Source organism: Rhinopithecus bieti, unplaced genomic scaffold (genome assembly GCF_001698545.2).
Source record: "Rhinopithecus bieti isolate Rb0 unplaced genomic scaffold, ASM169854v2 scaffold_1295, whole genome shotgun sequence".
Classification (NCBI taxonomy): Eukaryota; Metazoa; Chordata; class Mammalia; order Primates; family Cercopithecidae; genus Rhinopithecus; species Rhinopithecus bieti.
This window is the reverse complement of record NW_016803880.1, coordinates 4,123,907-4,138,525: the sequence shown is the minus strand read 5'-3', so window position 1 is coordinate 4,138,525 and position 14,619 is coordinate 4,123,907. Positions and strand designations below refer to the sequence as shown.

Below are 14,619 nucleotides of genomic sequence, written 5' to 3'. Positions count from 1 at the left end.
TGATGGAGTCTTGCTCTGTTGCCCAGGCTGGAGTGCAATGGCCTGATCTTGGCTCACTGCAACCTCCGCCTCCCAGGTTCAAGTGATTTTCCTGCCTCAGCCTCCCGAGTAGCTGGGACTACAGGCACCTGCCACCATGCCTGGCTAATTTTTGTGTTTTTAGTAGAGACGGGGTTTCACCATGTTGGTCAGGCTGGTCTCGAACTCCTGATCTCATGATCCACCCAGCTCGGCCTCCCAAAGTGCTGGGATTATGGGCCTGATCCACCATGCCCAGTCTGCCATGTGCTTTTTTGTAGTACATATGCCATGAAAAGAGAAGCATATACCATGCCTTTTTTTTTTTTTTTTTTTTTTTTGATGGAGTAGGTGCCTTGCTATTTTGCCCAAGCCAGGATCAAACTTGAGATCTTCCTGCCTTAGCCTCAGTAGTAGCTGGGGCAATCTTATACTACTTCTTGTTATCAATATCTGTGGTCTGCCCTACCCCAAACCTTCATTCACTGAAGACTTAACATCTGGCCCATGGTCTCTCTTTCCTCCACAACTTCTCTTATCATTCTTGTGATTTCAACATCCACCTAGCCCTGCCTCTCAAGTCCCTTGACTATTTTTCCTTTAAAATCTCTTCACCCTTGTTGTTGGCAATAACAGTGCTATTTTGTAAATGTTAATTAATAAATCTGACCAGCACCCTTTAGTATCTTTCTAGAATACTCATTCCACTGCGTCTTGGACTTCACCTGCATTTCCAATTTACTAATGGCAATTTTAAAGGAATTCAAACTGATGTCACCTCTTTCCTGTCATGGTGTCCTTTGTTATTCATCACTGATTTATGGGCCATCACTAAAATTACTCTTTTGCACCTATTGTCAATGTTCTTATCTCTTTCTCCATTGCCTGGAAGAACCCCAACCCTTATTAAACCCAACACTTTGGTTATCCTGGATCAAGAGCTAGGAGCTTAATGTGACTAGAGAAAAATGCACAATCATGCTGCATGATTTCACTTTGAGTAAATGACCATTTTCTTAAGTGTTGTGGCCTTTGCCCTTGCTTGGAAGCTATACATTTCTTTGGGCATCTTATACTCTTCATTTTCTGAGATTCCCGTTGCAGGCTTTTTTGTTTTCTTCTTAACCTCAAATACCCCCTCAGTTTTCTTCACTCTCAGCAGAAGACTTGCTTCTTATTTCACTGAGAAAATTGGCACGAGCAAAAGAGAACATCCTTTGACCACCAAATCTACAACTCATTGAAACTGTGTTTATGTACTTACTGCCTTACATATGCTGTACGTAATAAAGTGTCTCTGATCGCGCTGTACATAATGAATTGTCTCTGATCCCATCAAAGGCTAGCCCCTCTACTTGTGTAATGAATGCCTTTCTTCCTCAGACTTAAGGACGCTGATGTTCAACAATCTCTTCTATCTTCCGTATTCATCAGTTTCCTCCTTTATCTTTACCATCCGTGTACTTGCAAAACACAAGTCACTACCATCTGGCTTTCTCAATAAGAAACAAACAAACAAACAAAAAACAAAACAAAACAAAAAAACAAAACAAAAAACCTCTTGACTTAATGTCCATCTCAGTCTTCTCTACCCATTTTATAGCAAAATTTTGTACTTGCTAGTTCTACTTCATCATATAATATACTCATACATTTTGTCTGCAGCATTAATTCTGTAGCCATAGTTAATATGACATCAAAGAAGGTTTTCTCAGTTCATGTTTGAATTCTCTGATTTGTACTAAAAACGTTTGCCTGGGCGAAGACTTGACCACATTAATGTATCCATTTTGTTTCATTCCAGTGTCTTCAAGGTGAAGCCATTTTCATAGTCACAATATTATTATAGAGAATTTTTCCAGCATGCATTTTTGATGTGTAAAGAAGTTACACATCACATGAAGCTTGTTTTTAATATTCAGTACAAACACAGAAGTTTTCTTTAGTATGAACATAAACTTGTGATCTCTAAAAAGGTTTGATGAGTACTCAAAATTCTTCTCATGTCATTGCACATACTAATAAGCTTTCTGTCATGTGTGAAATCAGTGATGCAAATGGGGTATTTATTTCTTAATGAAGTATTTCCAAGAGACTTGGAAGACTACAGGCCAGTTGTTTTATTGAATGTTCCTCAACTTGGGTTTATCAGATATTTTCTCATGCTGAGATTTAGGCTGTGATCTTCCAGGTGGAACCTACATACATGAAATTGTGTTGTCCTCAGAGTAACACACTCAAAGGTGCATGATCTTTATCTGTCCTTTAGTAACTGTAAAGTTACTATTTTTCACCTGATAACTGACAAGAAATCTGGTGGACACTTTAATACCTGCAAATATCCTCCTCAGCACATTCTCCTCTAGATTTAGCATCTGTTGATGATTTTTGACTAACTCTTTCTTTATGATGGTTTTAAAATAATTTTTTCAATTCTATAACTCCCTTCTACATTTATTCTTTGACATTCTTCTGTTAGGGAGAGCCCCATTCCCCTGCCCAATTGTTTGCCTATCCTATCTATCACCTGTCTGTCTGTCTGTCTATCTATCTATCTATCTATCTAGCTATCTATCTATCTATCTATCATCTACCTGCCTACCTATATCTATCTATCTATCATCTATCGTCTTCAGAGGACTCAGTAATATACCTCAAATCTCAATTTTCTTGATGGCACTGAATCTCTTGCTTTCCTTTTGTTAGCATTTGACTTTTATATCTTTGCCAAGCCTTTTGTTACAGTTTTACTGTATCATTTTCTTTCAGATGTGTAGATCCCAAACCTGCTGTAAGACAAGGGTTACTATGATCACTTTCCTTTGTTTACACTGAAGTTCTGAAAAGTAGTTGAAATGGAAAACTTGAAAATTCTTATCTTCATGTGGACAATTTAAAAAATAATTGCGATTAAAGAGGACATCTGTTCATTCTACCCAATATAGCAGGAATGAAAAACTTTTGGAAGGTCACTGTCCAACATAGGGTCAGGGATGACAGCTGAATGACACTGCTTTCACCTCGTGTAGAGTAATAATGTTCACTTTATGGCTCCCCACTGTACACTTTCACCTTTGCTAAATTACGCTCTCTGCATTTATCTGACCTGTGGGCTGTAGGACTATACAATAAGTTGGGTTGTTATCTCAATTATCGTAGGGTTAATTAATTAGTGTGGGTAAAAGCATTTTGTGTTTCCACAGATAAAAGATTTGAAAAATATTCAATACTATTATATGTTGCTTCCTAAACCTTTAAGCAAAAGCTTAATTAGCGACTTTGAGAAGGAAATGAGATGTAATCATGCACATTATGTTTTGAAGACCTAGTTTTTTTGGCCGTAAAAATGTTTTCAGCATGAGGTTCATTATGTTTCTTCCATTATTCAGTTCTGAGATGAATGCATTTAATAAAAATACAACATATTCCTGTGATCTGAAAGTATAAATGATGCTACTATAAAGTTTAAAAAACATGTTTCCATCTGCTAAGTGAAATTTCAAACCCAAGAAAACATGTGACCTTACATTACTATAGTGACATTTAGTATCTTCTGACTTTATTCAAAATTTGAACTTACAGAAAGGTAAAATAAAATATTAAACATTTTATACAAATATTTAAACATTACTTTCAATTAAACTTTTTTGATCAAGCTAATGAGTATCTAGAACGTTATCGGCAAAGCAATTCTTTATACCTTCTCTACAATTGATGTCTTGACTTTCTTTTGTTTTTCTCTTGGGTAATGGGTAGACCAAGGGAAAAATTGACAGCTATAAATAATAATAAAAATAATTCCATCTATTTTTTCTCTTATATTCCAACATCTTTACAGTAACCCTTTCAATATTCTTGCAAGTTGGGAATACTTGAAATTGCACGTTGCTTTTGTAGTGAGTACATCCCAGGGTGAAACTTAAAGTCAATTCCCTAGGATACTGATATATGATTAAATCAGGTCTTTTCATGAGTTGTGTTCATCATTCATTCAGCTGAGTGCCCATTATGTGCCAGGCCTGGTCTTACATGCTTGGAATAGAGTGTTGAACAAAATAGACCAAGATCTCTGCCTCACGGAGTTCATATTCTAGGAAGAGGAGATGAACGATAAACAGTCAACATAATGATTAGCTAAACTATACAATATCTTAGAAGATTAAAAGCACTCTGGATAAAAAGCAGAGCAGCACAAAGAGAATTGGGATGCTGTCAGGAGGGACGCATTACAATCCTAAATAAGGTGATCAGGGCAGACTTCATTCAGGAGGTGACCTTTGATTAAAGACTTCAAAGAAGTGATGGAATCAGTATTCTAGGCAAAGCCCTATGGTGGGAGTGTGGCCTTGTGAGTTCATGGAACAGCAAGGGAAAAAATGTGACTGGAGGCAAAGTAGCCAGGGAAACAGTAGAAAAAAAGGAGGCCTGGGAAATAAAAAGAGCAGTCAATTCATGCAGTACCTTGAAGGCCTCAGTAAAGAATCTGCCTTTTACATTGGATAAAATGAAGAACCACATGCTTTAGTGCCTCCTCTGTGGGAAATGGGGAACCACTGGAAGATTTTGAGCACAGGAGTAATACGATCTGACATCTACTTTAAAAGGTTCACTCTGGCTACTGGGTTGACAATAGACCCCAGGGGGCAAGGGGTGGATGCTGGGAGAGCAGCCAGAGTGTTATTAGAGTAAAGGAAGTGAGAGCTGAGGAAGTTCTCCAACTGGGGGAGTAACAACATCTACTTCTCACTGTGAGAAGTAGTCAAAATACTGTATTTTGAAGGTAGAGCCAAGAAGTTTTCCTGGTAGAGTGCATGGTTTCTGGTCTGAGCAACTAGAATGATATAGATACCATCAAGTGAAATGGTAAAGGCTGTGAGTGGAGAGGGATTTGGGGAGAAATCCAAAACTTGGATCAGAAATCCAAGTTTAGACATGTCAAATTTGGGATATTTATGAGACACTCAAATGGAGATGTTCGATAGGCACTGGGATAAAATGACTTGGTTTGGACTGGAGATACATAACTTTGGGAGGTATTAGCATATAAATGGCACTTACTACCCTGAGGTTGTAATACTCAATCCAAGCAAAGAGGTAAGTGTCGATACAGTATGGAAGAAAAGACAAGACTGAGCCATCAGGTACTCCAGTATGAAAATATTATAGAACAAGAACTGACAAAAGAGGAACAAGAGGAATTATCATACTCATATTGATCTGAAATTTGCTCCCTCAAGTTGAAGATGATATAGGAAAAAAAAGTTGACAGAGGAAGGACAGTACAGGAAATTAATACAAATACAAAGCACAGTTACATGTAGAAGGTACTCTGTTCTTTTCCTGTAGAGACAAAGAAAGAAAAGACATGAGTGTGGATAGGAAATTAACTTCCTCAGGGTGTGTTAAATTTAGAACTTGCATGCCTTTTATACGTCAAATTGTACATGCACAGATTGACTTAGAAAGCATTACTGAAATCCTTTAATGCAAAATGCAATATTTTGTTTATGAAGTCAGAAGTACTCAATATATTTTTATATATGGAACTTCTAGCATATTCTCAGTAAATATTTGTCAAATTATTAATATATTACCCGTGCTCTTTGTTGAACTTTTTTTTTCCTTTCATGGTTTTAGTAGAGACTGAGTTTCTCCAAGTTGGCCAGGCTAGTCATGAACCCTTGCCCTGAAGTGATCCAGCCACCTTGGCCTACCAAAGTGCTGGGATTACAGGCGTGAGCCACTGTGCCTGGCCTGTTGAGAATTTCAATATCATGTTTAAAGTTGTTCTCTTGACGTAATGAAGATATATGAAAATTTTCTTCAGTACTTTTTCTCAAGACATATATATCTATTGGATCAGATGCCAGTTTATTGAGACATACATTATACTTTATAATTACTTGTCAGTACTCACTGGCAGGTAGACACAGTGGGTGTGAACTGCCTATTTATCTTAATTCTGGCTGACTGGCAATTGTAGTCAATGAAACAAACATTGAAAATATGAATATCTTCAAAAAAGAAATGGATTGTATCACTTGGATCTAAATAATCTTGATTCAGCTAGAACTTCAATCTATATGTACCTAGAAATACTCTATGAAATTGGAGGTGCTTTTAGTGACCATCTAGAATGTTTCCTTCTCTCTGAGGAGCAGAGGATAACTAACAAATCTGAGCCTTCAAGAGTCAACAGTTTAGCTCACCAGGATAGGAAGAGACGGTGTTGATGTGAGTTGTCCTGAGGATGCCCACGCGGGTCGCCCTGTGGTTCTTCATGCACATGCAGATGCATATGGCAATCCCAGCAATGACCCCCATGATAAATACTATTCCAAAACAATGCCCGCAATTGCAGTGCCCCTAAAAGAAAACAAGTACATTTACTCAAAAGGCTTGTAAGCATTCTTTGGACTTTCTAGTACCGCTCCATGATTATAGAACAAGTGTTTCCTTACAAATGTTCTTAAGGATAATTTTTTTTTTAACCCAGAAGTTCCCTGAATTGGTAAAGCAAATAGTCTGTATTTCAATAGATATGAAAAGTTATAAAATCCTCTTCTAGCACAGTTGACCAACTCACCATTCAGATTCTGGTTCTTAAAATTCATGGTTTGATACAAAGCACAATTCTTTAGATATGCTCTCCAAAGTAACAATTTTAAAAACCATTCTGCTGTGTATCTAAACAGTAAATAATTTATCTATTGGGCATAGCATGCATGTGTTTAATGAAAACAACTTGGTAGATGTCAGAATATTAAGGGAAATTTAACACTCATTCCTGATTAACACTCTTCATAGAACAAGAATATTTGTTTCTTAATAAAAGAAAACCAAACCAAACTTCATATTTTTAAACTATCCAGAGAACATTATGACAAACAAGTATCCCATTAAATTCAGGAAGAATGTAAATAAAACTTCGATTTCTACTAATGTTAATGGTTTCTTTCCCCCAGAAAGTTTTAGCTCATGCAACAAAACCATAAATAGAAAAAAAGCAGAACAGCATAAAAGACTCAACATTATGATTGTTTGTGGGGAATATAATTTGTAGGTATCTACATTTTTCTGTTACTTTGAAAAGCAATGGGGAAATCTTTATCAAAATATAAATTTTGACCAAGAAGCATCATTTTTAGCAATGCTCCCTAAGGAAATGTAGCATATGAGCATAAATATTATAACAAGGATGTTCATCATAGTGTTGTGGCTAATAGCAAAATAGGAGAAACATCCTAATGTCCGTAAAAAGAGGACTGACAGAAAAAAAATCATCAGAAAATGAATCTTACATATTGATTAAAAAGGTCAAGAGATCCACATGGATTGAAGTGAAATGTTTATGATACATGGTTAACTTAATAGTAATGCTATTACTATTGCTAGTAATTCATATTCATTCAATTAATTAGTGTTAGCTTCCAGCTTCATCCATGTGCCTGCAAAAGACATGATCTTATTCTTTTTTATGGCTGCCTAATACTCCATGGTGCATATGTACTACATTTTCTTTTTCCAGTCTGTTGCTGATGGGCGTTTAGGTTGATTCCACGTCTTTGCTATTGTGAACAGTGCTGCAATGAACATTCACATGCATGTATCTTTACGGTAGAATGCTTTATTTTCCTCTGGGAATGAATTAGTATTAATTGAATACTAATTCAATTAATTAGTATTTTCAATACTTACTAGTATTGAATGCTAGTAATTAGTATTGAATGGAAAAGCAAGTATTAACAGGATGCTACCAGTAATAACGGAATAATTGCCATGAGGTAAAACTGTATTTCTATGTATCAAGTTTTTTATAGATAATAAAAAACTTGATCATCTTGTAAATATGGAAAAATAAAAATATTCACTTTCTCATTTGCATATTCACCAAAAGCAACCACTTCAACCCTTTCAGTTATTTTTTCTAATGCCCTTTCTCCTATTTCTCAATATTATTATTACATTCTTTAATTTTTTTTGTTTTTACCTCTAACAGTATTTGGGAATGTAGATCTCTCAGACAAGCTTTATCACTGGTTAAATCAGTCTTCAGTATTTACATTACCATAACTTTGCTATCTGCTGAGCCAAGCAATGAATCCTGGTTACCTTTTACAAATTATTATTGCATTTCTTTTACAACTTATAATTTTTAAACAATTTCCATGAATTTTAATTTTCCAGATACATATTGATATCCACTCCTTGCAAAAATTCCTAGAAATCTTTCCCACATTATCAGTAGCTTTTTCTTACTCAAACACAGTAAAATAGCTTATCAGTTCTGTTCTGTTCCCATGATGATTTCCTTCTTACAGCAACTAAGACTACTGACTGGTTGTTCTGAACCTGGAACTGTTCCCCTTGATCCCTGTTTGGTGGTCCTCACATTTAGTTTCTGGACCCAATTCTTGCTAATTCTTGGTGAACTGCATTGTTTGTTGAAGCACATTCCTGAATGGCTTCTTAAAAATGGACTCAAAGGAAAGTAGATTTTTCAAGTCTTCGAATGCCTGAAAATGACTCAATGCTTCACTCTCACGTGACTGATAATTTATCTATGTATGAAATTCTAAACTGAAAGACATTACTTCTTAGAAATATGAGGGCATTGCTCATTGTCTTCTAGAATTTGGAGCGGCTGTAAAGAAGTCCCATGGCATTATCATTACTTTTCTTTGTGTGATACTGTTTTTTCCTTTTCTGTCTTTCTGGAAGTTCTTAGCATTTTCTTTTTACTCTTGGCATTCTAAAATTTCATAATGTGCCTGGATTTAAAATATATATATTTTGCCAGGTCCTTTTGATTCTTTATGTTCAGAGGCTCATGTCCTTCACTTGTTGAAACTCTTCCATACAATGTTAATTTTTTCTTCACTATATTCTGTGTTCTTCTTTCTGGAAACCCATTCTGAAATAAGCTTCTGAACTTTCTGGATTGATTCTCTAACTGTTTTTTAAAATCCTTTTTAAAAAACTACTTTCTGGAGAATTTCATTGACTTTATCTTCCAAAGTTCTACTAAGCTTTAAATTACAGTTATCTTATTTTTAATTTTCGGGTGCTTTATCTCATCCTCTATTGCACTCCCCTCCCTGTTTTCATTGCCTGTGTTTCTTCCATTGATGCAGTCTCTTAATCTTTGAAAGCACCAATGATATGTTCTTTGATACTTTCTCCACTGTTTGTATTTCCTCGTCCTGTCTAGGTTCTTTTTTATTGATTGTTCATTTGATCTCATTCATGTTTGATGTTTTCTTCAAATGTCTGGTGATCCTTGAATTCTCTCCTATTAAAAAAAAAATGCTTGAAGTAGCTACTTAGAAGTTTAGTGTGCAAGCCAGAATTTGACAGGTAAACTCCAAGGAACAGGACAAACTGAGATCAGTCCCCATAGATCTTTTCCTTGGGGCTATTCATTTTTCTCCATGAAAGGATTCTCCAATTTCATACTTGGGGAGCATCAGCCCCACTGCCAGTATCCCGGAGCTTGGAGTTTTACTTGTAAGGATACGAACTTTCATGAAATCCTTATGCTTTCATCTCGGAGACCCAGTCTCTGGCTCCGCTTTGACTGCTGTCTTTTGGGTTGCACTGTGGAGGCTTACAGGTTTAAGTCTTCACAAACCATTCTTTGTGGTGTAAAAGCATGATCTCTAAAGGAAGATCACCTAGGTACCAACTATAGCTGGGGAACCTTGGGCATGTTGCTCAACCTTTCTGCGCCTCAGTTTCCTGGTTTATAAAGTGAACATCAGTTTGGTGCTCATTTGAATCTCCTCCCAAATTTCTTGTCATGAGTCTTGTGCTCCTGGACTTATCTGTTGGATAAATAGGTCCTTATTCTCAGTGGTACCTGAACATCGATCCTGTACTTTTCTGGGACTGGCCATAATTTCTTACCCCAAACCATTGGGGCCAGATCTGTCTCATAGTCAGAAATGTTCAGATTTTGTGAAGAAAATACGTACACTACACATCGTAAAATATACCCAGGGGCATCTAGGACAGCATCTTGAGAACATTTACATTCCTACAGTGAAGGTGGGAATATTAACGCTGTTAGATTATATGGGGACTAGACAAAAGCCCCAGGTTTGTTCAGGTCAAGTCTGGCCACCAAATGACCTTCGTCTGCAATTCTGAAATCCTCAGAAAACTCTGAAAAGTGAAAGTGCACATAAGGGATTGTGAAGCTGTATTTATACTTTCCAGAGGATATTTTTCTCTCTAACACTTTTCTCTACTCACATACAAAAATTCAATGCCATTAGGAATATCAATAAACTTCTTTAAAATACTTCTATAGAAATTTTTACTTTGTTATTAAGATGGCAGAATGTGAGACATATTTGGATGTGTTGCTATTAGTAATTAAATAATAGCAGAGTCTGGTAGTTTAATAAATAAGTCTTTTCAAGAAAAAAGATCTATGAAAGGAGATAATTTGAAGTAAGAAAACTAAAAGTAATCTGGAAACTTCCTTTATTGTAAGTTTCAGGTCCAAATAAGATTAAACTAGAGGACTTAATTTATGTTTCAGAAATAATCAATGGCCCAGTTATTCAGGCACAGAGTTTCCAAACTATGCGTTATGGAAGCTGTTAAGATATCAAATTGGGACATATTTATATTCATTAATTCTTTTCTTAAATAGAGGAAAGTAGAAAATTAGTCACATTTTGTTTCCTTGTTGGCAACTCCTGCAAAAGTGCCTGCTCTTGAGGTCAGTAATAAGGTTGCAACTAATGTATTAAATTAGTTTTTTTGATTAAATCATGATGTTGGTGCCCTTGATCCTTTGATACCCATTAGCAATCATAAATTAGTTATTTAAGACATGGCAAGTATAAAATTTACAGCAATATTTACTTTGTAATTAATAAAAAGAAACAATAAACAAATAGTAACCTTTCTGCATATAAATAATTGGCTCAGTCAACTGTTGGAAAGTGAGAAGCTATTAATTTGAAAAATCTGGCATCATTAACACCTTGAAAAAATTCCAGAGAATGTATTTCTTTTAAAGCAACACTTTGCAAGGTTTGCACATTTTCCTCTCCTTTTAAACTTTTATTTTAAAATAATTATAATTTCACAGGAAGTGTAAAAAGAGTACAGAGAGAGCTCATGTACCCTTCACCCAGTTTCCCCAAATGGTTACATCTTAAGTAACAATGGCACAACATGAAAAGCAGGAAATTGACATTACTGTAAAGTGTATGTATAGTTCTATGTCATTTTAACACATGCACAGAGTCGTATAACCACTACAGCAAGCAAGGTACAAAACTATTCCATCATCACAAAATATTTCTCTTTTGCTGTTACTTTGCTTTACGGTCATATCCAACATGCCTTCTCTCTGCCATCAATAACCCCAGGCATCACTAATCTGTTCTCCATTTCTGTAATTTAGTCATTTCAAGAAGATTATACAAATGGAATCATACAGCATGTGAGTTTTGGAGATAGTCTTTTTTCCCTCAGCATAATGCCTTTGGAATCCATTCCAGTCTCTGCATGTATCAGTAGTTCATTCCTAGATGAGTAGTAGCCCATGATATGGCTATAACACAGTTTGTTTAACCATTATTTATTGTAGGACATTTTGGTTTGACAAATAAAGTTGCTATAAACAATCATGTACGGATTTTTGTGTGGACATAAGTATTCATTTCTCTGCAATAAATGCCCAGAAGTGCAATTACTGGGATGTACGATAAATGTATGTTTGAGTTGTAAAGAAACTGCCAAGTTATTTTCCACAGTGAGTGTACTATTTTACATTCCTACCAGCAAGGTATGAGAGATCCTCTCTGCATCCTTGCCAGTATGTAGTTTTGTACATTTTTTTTTTTTTTAGCTGTTTTAATAGATAAAACATTACGTGTAGTGGTAGTTCATCATGGTCTTAATTTGCATTCCTGTAATGGCTAGCAAGGTTGAACATCTTTTCGAAAGCTTATTTGCCATTCATCTTCTTCAGTGAAATGTCTACCCAAGTCTTTTACCCATATTCTAATTGGATGGCTTGGTTATTTTACTGTTGAGTTTTTGAGAATTATTTGAGTCCTTTATAAAAAACGTAGTTTGCAAATATTTTTACTGGTCTGGAGCACATCTTTTCATCCTCTCAACAGTGTCGTTCACAGAGCGAAAGTTTTTAAATGAAGTCTAATTTACCATTTTTTTCTTTTATGTAGGAACTTTTCACTAAGCCCTAGGTCCTGAAGACTTTCTCCTATGTTTCTTTCTAAAAGACTGATGGATTTACATTTGATATTTAAACCTATGATCTATTTTTGTTTAATTTCTGTATGAGGTACTAGATTTAGGTTGAGGTTCATTATTAATAGATTATTTGGCCTGTGGATAGCCAACTACTTCAGTACCATTTGTTAAAAGCAGTCCTCATTCCCTCATTGCATTGCTTTTGTACCATTGTCAAAAATCAGTTGGCCTGTGCGGGACTGTTTCTAGGTTCTAATTTAGCTAATGTTTTTTCTTTTTTTGCAAAATGAGATTTTATAATCAAGATATTAAACGTATCTGTGGTGGCTGAAATAATCATATGAAACTGTCTTTTATAACAAAGCTCAGAGATAATATATTTTATTCCATAAATAGTTTTTCATGAGTAAAGCAAGATTCTGATAATGTTGCCATGTTACAGTAACACTTTTAGGCTTAGCACTGCTATACAGCAGCTTACTAGTTATCTTGATGTGGTTTTGCTATTAATATTAAATATTGTTTAAGGAAAATAGCAGATATGAAAAGTACACCAGTGTAATATTTCTCTTCTTCTTGAATATGACCCAATTTACAAATGCATTTTATAAAACTGTAAATCAAAGGGCTTATGAATATTCTATGTAATAATTTAGTAACAGCAGTCCCAATAAAATAGAAAAATTAAAAAGGCCATGCAGATATTTGACATCTATATTTGATACCAAACAGATATTTGATACCTATGTAAAAAGTGGGGAAAATTCTAGAATATTTTTGTTAGCAGAAACTTCCATAGGGAAATAAGAGTTTGAAATAAAATACCTTTAACTTTGAAATAAGTCAAAGGTAAATGTATCAGAAGAGAGAGTTTTCTGGAAAAAGTAACCATAACTTCAAAAGAATAAAACTTAAAAGGGGTTTATTTCTTATTAAATAAAAAATAATTTAAGTGAAGCTAAAGCATTTTTATCTTTTGTTATAGAAGGGAATATGTTACGTAGGGATTATTTATTTGTTGATGATACACATGGATGAATTAAAGCACTGATAAAATCCTATTCCAACTATAGGGCTGAAAGTCGGACTACATCATTGAGAATAATCTTTTTTTTTTTTTTTTTTTTTTGAGCCGGAGTCTTGCTCTGTCGCCAGGCTTGAGTGCAGGCGCAGATCTGCTCCTGCAGCTCGCCTCCCGGGTTACGCATTCTCCTGCCTCAGCTCCGTAGTGTGGGCCTACCAGGCCGCCCGCCACTGCCCGGTAATTTTTTGTATTTTTTAGTAGAGCGGGGTTTTACCGGTGTTAGCCAGGATGGCTCTGGTCTCACTGGACTCGTGATCCGCCCGTCTCGGCCTCCCAAAGTGCTGGGATTACAGGCTTGAGCCACCGAGCCCAGCTGAGAATAAATCTTGACAAAATTGCATATCAGACGATTCTATTTCCTCAATAATTCATTCTTTTGGCCAATTCGTTAAAATATTATAATACCCTTGAATACAATATTCTATTATAAAATCATTGGCAATTTTAGTAACACTTTGACTTGCTTAACTTAAAAATAATGCATTTTCTTCTCTGTTGCTTAAATAATTACAGAAAATAATAGAAAAACAAACTCAATGGAGTATAATTCTCAGTATTAACAGTACTTATATTAATCATAAGATCTCAGAACTATCTCTATTTCCTTTTTTATCTCTATGAATCTGGTTACATGTACATCTATGTATATGTGTATCAAATAAGAAGACTATAATTTTGAATAGTTAAATTGTTATTACATATTGTTACTATTGCATGTGTAAAATGCTTAGGAGAGTAGGATCACCAATCCATGTAATTGTTCCAGTAAGTCTACATTACTTGCAAAAAAAAAAAATTCTGTAAAATTCTTAATAACTTCACTCAACATATCCTCTTTCTTGGGGCTTCAGAGATAACTTCTTTCTGTTAGCTTCTTGATAATAAAACGAGAAATTATATCTCTTTGAATGAATAAATTTACATGATTTATTGACTCAAGCACCATGACAGAGACAATTGTGTACTCCAATATTCATTTTCTACATTTTCCTTGATACAAGAAGTCTGAGGGTTGACTAAAATAAAGACTACATCTTTCCCTCCCTCCCTCCTTCCCTCCCTCCCTCCCTTCCTGCCTGCCTCCCTTCCTTTCTTTCAGACAAGGTCTAACCGCGTCACCCAGGCTGAAGTGCGGTGGCTCACTGAAGTCTCAACCTCTGGGCTCAAGTGATTCTCCCACCTCAGCCTCCCCAGTAGCTGGCACTATGGGTACACATCACCATGGCCAGCTAATTTTGTAATTTGTGTAGAGACAGGATGTCGCCATGTTGCCAGCTGGT

At 35.6% G+C, this 14,619-nt stretch overlaps 1 protein-coding gene across 1 annotated transcript in view; it reads right to left on the bottom strand.

Annotated features, from left to right (window-relative positions):
- Nucleotides 1-14,619, bottom strand: part of CYYR1 (cysteine and tyrosine rich 1) — a 110,868-nt gene that overhangs the window by 9,085 nt on the left and 87,164 nt on the right. Inside the window, 2 exon segments of the mRNA XM_017856437.1 lie at nucleotides 6,228-6,362; nucleotides 6,365-6,384. Of these exon segments, the coding sequence (XP_017711926.1) occupies nucleotides 6,228-6,362; nucleotides 6,365-6,384 (155 nt within the window).